This window comes from Cyclopterus lumpus, chromosome 14, assembly GCF_009769545.1.
Source record: "Cyclopterus lumpus isolate fCycLum1 chromosome 14, fCycLum1.pri, whole genome shotgun sequence".
Classification (NCBI taxonomy): Eukaryota; Metazoa; Chordata; class Actinopteri; order Perciformes; family Cyclopteridae; genus Cyclopterus; species Cyclopterus lumpus.
The window spans coordinates 15,790,129-15,800,578 of record NC_046979.1 but is presented as its reverse complement, the minus strand read 5'-3'; the positions used below and the strand labels follow the sequence as shown (position 1 = coordinate 15,800,578).

General features: G+C 39.3%; 1 protein-coding gene across 2 annotated transcripts in view; it reads right to left on the bottom strand.

Annotated features, from left to right (window-relative positions):
* LOC117743283 (androgen receptor-like) overlaps window positions 1–10,450 on the bottom strand; it is a 43,008-nt gene that overhangs the window by 19,187 nt on the left and 13,371 nt on the right. The window contains exons 5-8 of one of the 2 annotated variants that reach the window (XM_034551162.1): window positions 9,077–9,221; window positions 5,628–5,758; window positions 5,339–5,490; window positions 4,876–4,941 (exon numbers count right to left, since the gene is read on the bottom strand). In XM_034551162.1, coding sequence (XP_034407053.1) covers window positions 4,876–4,941; window positions 5,339–5,490; window positions 5,628–5,758; window positions 9,077–9,221 — 494 coding nt within the window. Of the gene's footprint in view, window positions 1–975; window positions 4,942–5,338; window positions 5,491–5,627; window positions 5,759–9,076; window positions 9,222–10,450 lie in introns of those variants that run through there. The other variant, XM_034551161.1, reaches the window with a different exon arrangement.

Here is a 10,450-nt window from a genome sequence, read left to right as displayed (position 1 = left end):
CCAAGATATCTTGAGAATGGTACCTTTGCCCACCAAAATCTAATCTGTTAATCCTTGAATCCAGACGGACGCGTCTGTCAAATTCCCTTCAGGAGATCCTGAGATATTGTGTTCGTACATGGACACAGACCGTCAATCAAAAAAAAAACAAATTACCAAATTCATCCCGACAGGAACATAAATAGGCTATTTTTACTAAATTCTCCATGGCAACCCAACCCAAAGCTGTCGCCACAAATGCCAACCTGCCGGAGGCATCACTGGAAAAGTCAGAGGACCAATAAAATCAGTCCGCTATATTCTGTGGCGACCTTGAGTTACTGTGCAAAGTTTCAGGCAGTCCATTCAAGAGTTGTTGTTCAGTCTGGACCCGACACCAGATCACACGCTGCGAGCATTCAGTCTCCAGTGTCTCCAACCAGTCCATCCCCTCTGGCATACTTGAAGAGCCATCTCACTTATTACTTTTTGATCTGTGCAAAAACCCAACCATACACAATGTTCCTTTGATGAGCAAAATGAGTGATCATGGGTCATATTTGTGATTGTTAGGTTTTATCTGTATTCACTTAAAATACTCTTTCTCAACAGGAAATGCATACAATTTAAGGAGCAAGATGTTTTAAAAACGCCCACGGTCCCACCTATTTGACGTCCAAGCTGAACTACACATGTGTTTAGTGGCAACATATTCTTCTTTGGGAAGGCATCTATACTGGATGAATATCTGTTCTACCTTTTTAGTTTACCAGCTAACTATACGGCACATTTATCTGTGTTACTAAGATTGTACTGTTAGATATTTATTGTCCTCTCTCAATTCAAGCAGTTTAGAAGCCATACGACTACAATTCAATAGGAGCCTCTTCATGTCTCAAATCTGTGTTGTTCCTAGCGTCTCTCTTTTTTTCTTCTTTCAAAGACGACGTAACCATTTGGACTTGGAGATAATATGATGACACGCCATCGCCACTACTTTACAGTATCTTGTACAAATATAATTAAAACAAAGAGTCTGAATTTGTTTAATGGCCTTTAAAAGATGATGCAGCTTTACACATTTGAAAAACACACATATCCAAGTCACACAAGTTAAAAATCATACAAGAGATTACTTTAAAAGTCAAGTGTTGGGACACCAAAACAGACATTAAACAAATCAATATATATACAGTTACTGTAGCATGTACAAAGAATCGGGTTAAAATCCAGTACACTGGGCACATTCCAGCTTTTTTCAATTCACATAATACAGACACTGTAGTTTACTGTGATTTTAAATCATATTAGTATTCAAAAATAATAAGAGCAACGAGGTGGCTCATTGAAGTGCATGACTCACCGGCACTGGAAGTGCCTTCAAATTCCCCATGTGTAATGTATAATAAAAGTTAAAACAGCATTAAAAAAAACACAACATTCTTTAGAACCAGCATTAATTTAAATGATAAAGAGTTGCTGCAACATCAGTCTTACAATATAGTGCATTATGTGCTTGATAAAATACTTTGAATCATTTTACTGCTTTAGTCATAACCTTCTTATCTTTTCTGTGTCGTTTTAACTTCCCACTGAACTGCTGCTTTCTCAAATGACAGCACACTCGTTGATTCAAGTGTCAGGACTATAATCAGCTGTTGTGGTGGGGTAAACATGTCTACAGCTACTGGTTTCCATGTTCTCCCCCATCCCTGTTCACATTGCAAAGACCGTATAAAAAGACGAGACAAAGACATTCATTGCTGCAGATCAAGTAAAGTACTCTAAACGCTCAACTGAAGTTTATGAATGAATCAGTTACAAAACACAGAAAAATGACCGTTACAGTCAACTAATCACTTTGCACTGTACAACAAAATTGCATTATGCCTCCTGACAGATGTCCCATGCATTGAACAAGGCTGACGCCATCGGTCAGCATACAAAAAGACAGGTACTTGGAGTTACACATGGAAGTCCATGCATTGCTTTGTGTAAAGCGAAACACGATGCCGACATTTAAACAATCACATGACGCATGCATCTACGAGCATGTGGGGAAAATGTGGAATTGTTAAAAAAAAGTGTTGACTTTACAGGGTTATGAAACGTCGCCGCAGGATGTAGCACAGAAGCAAATTTGAAGTTTTGTTTGCGTCGGACTGTGAATGTGCTACACTTCTAATTCAATGACTGAAAGACGCCACCTCAGTGAAGTGTACGCTCTGCATCGAGTAGACCGAGATGTGTGTACAAAGTGCCTTGGTTCATGTTTGTTAAATCAAATACAAAAACTGATAATTGTATTTCACTCCATTGCTTTTCAACAGTTGTACTCAAGTGACTTTGATCGGTTATCTTCAAGGCATTCTTCACATTTCTTTCTTGGTTTTCATCTCTGAGTTTTGGCAGAACAAGTCAAGGACTTTCACATTTTACATCTGAAACCCATCCAGTTATAATTTTTGCTGTAATTTTCCATTTGTTGTCCTGTTGGAACACGACTGCCCTAATCTGAGATCGCTGGCTATTTGAATCATCCACGTTCTCATACAGCGTTTGCCTGTATTTGGTGCCATGCTCTCGTCTGGTGTCCCTACAGGTCTCCAAGTTCTTGTTGCAGAACAAACTGGGGGGTTATATACGTTCTAAATATCTATACAGACATAGTTTGGCATGCAGAAAAAAAAAAAGATATGATATCACTACGAATACTCGGTTATCAATAATTTTGGAGCTGTGCCGTGGATAAATAGTACCCAAACTAACAGTCCAGTTTTCTACAATTACCCTAATGCCAAGTACCTGCTTTGACAAGTTTACCTACTATATATTTTAAGACTTAGAATTAGTAACATAAAGAAAACAGCTATACACATTTGCTGCCAATGTGATGTGAGAAGGCCGAGTTTAACATTATAGAACTCCGGTTGTTTCTTTAAGGACCGTAACACGGCTGAAATGTTTCGTTATGCTGTATTTTCTAAGGATTGTACAGATCATGCATGATATTTGATTTCAGAAGTAGACCAGAGCAAATAGTGATGACCAGGTGAAATATTCGTTATGCTTGCAGAGAAGGTTTACCACCTTTTTATATGGATTTCCAATTCAGTGTTGATGGTGCATGTGGTTAATTGACCCTTTCGCTAATGTTTTTATCGAGAAAGCACAGTTCCCATGCTCGCCGAGCCGTGCTGGCAGTGCCTAAATTTACCAGAATGCATTGCAAGCGAGCAGGATCCCTGCCTGCCATAATCTCTTGCACAGCTAATGCAGCCGCAGCCTCGACCTCTCTCTGCTGCATTTTCACTGTTGCAATGCAAGCGAAGAGAACAAGAAAGTTCTGTGTTCTTTTTTTTTGTTGCTGTTAACTTTATTTCCACAATGGAGCTTACAACTGATTTAGGGAGTTGTGTTTCGTATCAGCGTCTAGAGCACACCTCATGGCCGTGGCCCGGAGGCCGAGACTACAGATCCAGGCTTGAGCAGCCAGCGGCTCTTTCTCGCTTCCAACTACTCCACCCACGTCAAACAATGCCACTGGGTTCAGGAAGAACGAGAGATGTCGGAGCTGTGAACTCTGCTTTCTCCGTCAATAGCACGCCACCCACTGGGGGAAACGCATTACCTTGATCAATGACATTCACCATCAACCGTGATTTGAGGTTGTGAATCTTCCCTTTAAAATGGGACGTTTTTGGTGGTACGGGTGCTGCCGGACACAACAGCTGCCCCACAGCCCGACATCGCCTGTCACCTTGTTCACAGTGCTTCACGAAGACAAAGTAAATAAGTCTTTGACTTTATTGTGAATTTTAAACTTCAATAAAAGTGATTTAAATTGAATACTGGTTAAACACAGTTTTGCATACATATTTTTTACAGTCAGATAAAAACAAATATAGTGCAGCTGCCTTTGATAGCGGTCAGAACTACTTCAGCTAAATATTCAGTAACATAACTTGTGAGATGTGAGCCCAAGAGGTAGTAAGAATGATGTTATTATCATTTCAAAGTTGGATTTCCTTATCAGTAACCAATACTCTACTTGGCTTCATTTAGTTTCAAATTAAGACAGCATATGTCCAGACACGACACTTTATCCGTAACGACCTGAAACACCAAAACTACTGGACACTCACACAGCAGGACAATCTAATATTGTAGGTTCACTGTAAACAATGATGACGTAGCGCATCAAGTTTGGGTTTTACAGTTGGAATACATTGTTTAATTTTAAGGCACTTAAGCACTTAAATGCCTCACGAGTTGTAATAACCACTCTAAATATCACAAGCATGTACTTAGTAGGTGCATCTGAAGGCGGCACTTAGAAAAACAGATTTTTGGGAAGTTGATGGGAAACTAGTCATAGTTTTTTTTCTGTGATCCAATTCTCATCTGCTCTTTGGGCCGTCTCTCTGTTTTTAAGTATTTGTGTATACCTTGTCATTTGTGTAATGAAAGTCACATGCAAAATGTTTTTAACCCTGCTACTTTTTGGTTGCTGTTTACAGACTTACGCTGTATGTAAAGCAGAATCTCTGAAAACACAAACCGTCCACTAGCAGAGCCGTCAACAGGCGATGCCTTGCCAGTGCCTCAGATAAAAGCTTTAACAGTTTTGAAAAAACGATCTCAATTATGGCTAAAAGGAACACAGTCAAAAACACTTGAGCAACCACATAATGATTACAGGACAGGGCTAAGAGCTATTAGACTGAAGATGTAGGTAAACAGTACCTTTTGTTAAAGTTTATGGAGTCAGATGAGTCCCTTTTTGAGCAATTAAAAATCCCTCTACTCGTGAAACAAGATCGGTTTAGCCAAACCTGCCAGCATCTTTGGTACATGGACTGAGATTATTTCTCCAATCATCTCTGGGAAGCTGACCTTTGTGGGGAGTGACTGAGCCTGGACGAACAGGTCAAATGTAAACTGGTGGAGCTTCTTTACCGTCTGAAACAGAAGAAACACAAATAAATGATCATTAAATCCTTTGTCAAAAAGTGCATTTTATCCAGTGACTCAGAAACATATGAAACAAAAGGAACAATCACATCAAACTCCTCCATTAAACTTCTTTTTCTAAAAAAGATTCTGCTTGCATTGGCTTGAAATGCTGCAATTTTCCATATTAAAGCACACATCCCATGTCATTTAATGGCATGCAAAGCCAAGAAATGCTTCCAGCTAATTTGTAGAATGACTCTTGCTTTGGACGCTTCTCCGGGCTCGCCTAGGATGCAGCCTCATGTTCAGATGTCTTTAAACTCTTTACCTTTTCCCTCTGTCGGGGGAAGGAGTACATGTGAACAACCGTGAACTTGACACCATTTGAAGCAGCGCGTCTCACCATCTGGAGGGAGTCCAGGAGTCGGGTGAGCTGGTAGAACCGCTGAGGACAATTGGTCGCCATTCGATAGTTAATGAGGCGATCGAGTTCGTTGATGTAGGTGAGACGCAGTTCATCGAAGTACTTCTGACTCTTCAGACCCTCAACTGGAACTGGTGACGACAGAAAAACACGGTTTTGACGACACGCTCAGCAGTCGACTCTCCCCTGCATGTCCACTTCGGGGATAAAGTAAAGCACGGTGGTTTGTTTTGGCATTTTGATGCTCGGCACACGGGACATTACTTACGAATGCTGAAGAGGAGCAAGGCCTTCATGCACAGGAACTCTTCCTGGGAGATCTGCAGCAGCAGGAACTCCTGTGAAAGATGTCTCATCCGTACGCAGTGCTCGTACATTGTGGAAATTTGCATCCGATGTCTGCAGATTTAAAAAAGGTCAGGATCAGAAATGTGAAATCGAGGAAACTTTCAAATCCTCGAGTGAAGGAACAAATTGCTTAACACCGTGGACATTTATTCTGTAATGAATAACTACTAAATGGGAAAGCATGTCAGAGGTTAGATCCATATCTATTAATGGTGTAATGGGATATTTGGCACTGAATTATCTTTAAAACAATACAGATTTCTGCCGTGTGATCTTTGACATTTGGAGTGAGATGTTTAAGACACACAACTCCGTTGCACCAGAATCTCTTCCTTTATAAATGGCAATAAAGTTCAGTAAAAATGTTCTAATAATTTATAGTGGAATATTAAAAGCTGTGATGGGATATTTCATGCATGAACAATCTTCAGTTACTGGGAGAAGAAACTTGGGAGAACAGGCATCGTGTTCAAAGTTTGTCACCTCTATTCAGTGTGATAAAACGATTCTGCCTTTATTGTCACAGAGGCAAGAGACAGTTTGCAACATATTCCTATGCTGTGGAGATATAAATGCAGTAGAGCTAGGTGGACCTGAATGTTCCCCATCTCTCTGGAAAGCAAAGCAAAGTTTCAGATATGCAATGGTATACATGCATAACATACACAGATCATGTATAATCCAATAGTTTTACACATTTGGGATGATGTTGTTATTGCTGCACTGACACCCATCTCCAATCAAAGATCAGAGCTACTGCTCAGCCGTCTTTGAAGTGCTATGTAGCCCACAATATGTGACTTTCAAACTGCATATCCAATCTGATGGCTGAACTTTCTAGCTTGAAAAAGTTTTTGTAGAAACACTTGTTCTGTGATTTGCATCGGCTCATACAGCAGAACACCTTATCGGCAGTCAGCTCTGACTGAAAGCAACCAAACAGTTTACAAAATGTAAGTTTAGTTAACCGGTTAGTTGGTTCGTTGACTTTCTTGCCACGAGTTAGATTAGAAGATTGATACCAGTCGCATGTCTCACTGGTTAATATACGGCTATGGCCAGAGGCTGGGTAGCCTAGCTTAGTTTAGTTTAGCATAAATACTGGCTCTGACCAGAGTTAACAACCTCTGCCATCTAGTACCTCTGGACCAGCAGCAGCGAAAGTCCTCAGAACTTATGCTAAGCTAGGCAGTAGGCTATCAATCTGCTCATGTAGCCCTTGGCAATAACACAAATAAGCATATTTCCAAAAATGTCAAACTACTTCTTTAGCCAGTTCTACTAGGAGCTAAAACTGTCTGTATGATAGCGTGCTTCTGGATACAAGCCGACACAACCCTCTATAAAATAGATAACATGTCTGTATGAGATATCAGTATCACAGCAGATATCCGTTCTTTCATGTGAATATATTCTTAATAACAATTAAAGTAAACCAGATAACTGTATGCCTGATATAATTGTAGGTGAGGTATATAACTAGTACACCTGCACTTTTAGTTCAATGAAAAAGCCCGACAATCTCCTCCTTCTCAGTCATCGTAATTGGAGACTGACTTAAGAACTGTGTCTGAGTTTCTACCCCTCCTAGGGAGAAAAGACTTGGCTTGGCAGGTGGTGTTAAGCAGCTCATTTAAAAGATGACAAGGAGCACTTCACATTTTATGCTAAATTTCTTTCAAATAGCCTAAATTATCTACCTTTCGAACTTACATGGCCTCCATCAGCCCAAATTCAACCCTCAAAATCTGAACTACTCATCCACCACACCTCAATAAACAGCAGAATAAATTAGTTTCCACCATGCCATGAAACTTTCCCAAGATGTGGGTTTTGACTCGAGCAAAGGTTATGAAAAAGAGAGGAAACCAACTACATTCTCAACTCTGCCACACTCCATAATGTTAACTATTTCTTTATTAAGTTTAAATAATCACTTTACGTTCCAATCAGCTGTTGTGTCTTTGCCGTATTTGTCACAGCCTCGGAGCCAAGTTGTGACAGCTTTTTCAGTCGGTGTGTATTTTTAGATTTACATACTAATCCACAGAATCTGACCAGATACTCAGTGAGGTGTGACATTCAGCAAACCACTGCAAGCTGCTTCAATGAGAGCTACGGACGATATGGCTTTATTATCTCCCCCAAGAGGTTATGTGTTGGGTTCAGTTTGTTTGTCGGCAGGATTACAGAAACACTGCTGGTGCTGATTGTCATGAACCTTGGTGGAAGCATGGAGCAAGGGCCGAAGAAGAACCCATTTCACTTGGCGGAGGTCTACATTGCCCCTTGCCTTCATATTTTCTTACACTTGGTTGCATGGATAATTTGAACAACTACTTGAATTAAAGCTGTATTTATTCAGGGCAAAACCCTGCTTCTCCCACTCTTAAAGTTACGCAATCATAACTGGGAGCTGCCCAGTATGACCACTGCTGTCTGTCAGCAACTGAGCTGCTTCAAATGAGCAGTTTCGTTCCTTTACTTCACTGCCCGGATTTATCCTGTCAGTTCGAGATCAAGCCAGATACTTTCCAGTTAATAACCTTTTATATTCATAAATATACGTTCAGATTGGGGTTTTCGCCCAAGCAAATTCCACAGAGATGCTAAAACATGTTGTTACTGTAGTTTGCATGAAAAAACGAATATAGCAAGGGACATGTAGTGTCGGTTTACATCAATTTGATACATTTTAAAATATGACGGACGGTAGTTATCAGCAACAAACCTCTGACTTGATTTCATTTGTTTGGTTACTGTGTAGATGGACAACAACATTACACATGAAGGAAACATAAATAATTAATGCATGGGAGTATAGCTTAAATAGTGCTGCTGTTATGAATTACACTTTTCATAAAAAACACAACATAATATATATGAGCAGTTAACACAACACACTAAATACTTGAGTTTTTGAAGAAATAATTATTGATTTAAAGATCAACTTACATGTTCTACTTCCACAGATCCATGGCAGTAAACATTTCAAGGGACTAAATAAAAACATTAATATTCCTCACCAACACTCACACAGACCACTGTTGTCTGTCATGAGTAATATTCAGAGCTGAATCATCTTCACCAAAGCTGTGAGAGTTTGAATGCTGTCAACTCTTTAATCTCACATTGACAAAAGAACACATAAGGAGGGAATTGGATGAACATGATCCAAAAAGAAAAAAGCCTCCCAAAAATGTTAGAGATGTCTTTGTGTTTTGAGAAATGGAGAGAGAAAGAGAAGTCTGTATTATGGATGACAGTCCCTGGGACTGATCTCTATATATCATGAGGAGCACAGCATGTTGGTCACCCACTGATTAAATCATTTTAGAGAACACAATTTAATTCAAGAGTTGTACATACTCATTGAACACAAGATCTGGGGCGAAGTAAAGCATCTTGCCGTTGACGTTCTTGTAAGACCTCCATCCCAGAGCAAACACCATCACCCCCATCCATGAATGTTGGATGACGGTCATTTGGTCGTCCACATGGAGATTTCTGAAACCTAAGGACACAGATTCAGAATCATAAAACAACATTCAAAGAAATATGTTGTACTAGAAGAACCGCACATTATTGTGCAGTCACATTCATATTAAAGTGATAACCAACATCTTCTTTGATACATTGAGGGAACACATTGACCGTTTTAATTGATCTGTCTTCTACTTTATATATTTGGCAGACAGTTCTATTGATTTGTTTCAGAAGATAATTTCTCAAAATACTGTAAAATAACATGTGAGGTTGCCCGAGGATCAATGTTAGAGAAAGTCATTATTCTATGTCTATGTTTATTGTTATGTACCTTTCACCAAGTCAGATTCCTCATATGTTCAACATACCTCAATAAACACTTCTGAGTCTGATTCTGAGTCTTGTTCACATAACTTAAGTTGTCTAAATTGCTCCATCAGTGTTTTGAGTATTTGCTCTTTCACTGAAATGCAAAATAAAACTTTAAACAGGTTAACCAGGATTAAACTGAAATATTAGTTATAGGATCTAAGTATCAGAGAGAAACAACATTTCTTAACGTTTGTAGAAGCAGCTTGTAGTTTTAAGCGATGACAATGGTCAACCAAAGGGTCTGAGGGCAGTGTTGATCTTAAATATAAACTTCAAACTAACAGCTTTAGTCTGGCTTTTGATTGAATATTGTATTATTTAAAAATTGATTTTAATTATTTACTTTATTGCATTAGTTTCTTCTTTTTTTTTACACGTTTCAACAAGTCAGTGTTTGTTCCAACTTTTTTAACTTTGATTTGTTAACCATTATACCATTAATATATATAACCATTATATCAGTTTTTCATTTCACTTTTATCAGCTTCTATTTCTTGTGTGAAGTTCGATTAAAGATCAGCAGCTGAAAAATTTGACAAAAGAGCTGGTTCACTGCATTGTGTCACAGGTTGGCTCAAATGCGATGGAACCATGTGTTTGTCATCATACACGGATAAATGATCTGACTCCAATCAGTATCTAAAGCTGCTATAATCAGGATAGTCACATTAACAACAGATCAAAGGGGTCACTCGTAGTTACAAACCGTCAGAGAATCCCCTCAGCTCTATGCAGCCTTTTAGCGTCTTTCAGCTCATTGTTTTGGTTTTATGGATTGCAACATTGCTGTTTTGATTCACTCTCCCTGATTCGATCGACAGCGTCATGAACCTGCCCAGCACCAAACGGCAGACAGACACAGTTAGTGACTAGCTGGTGAACACA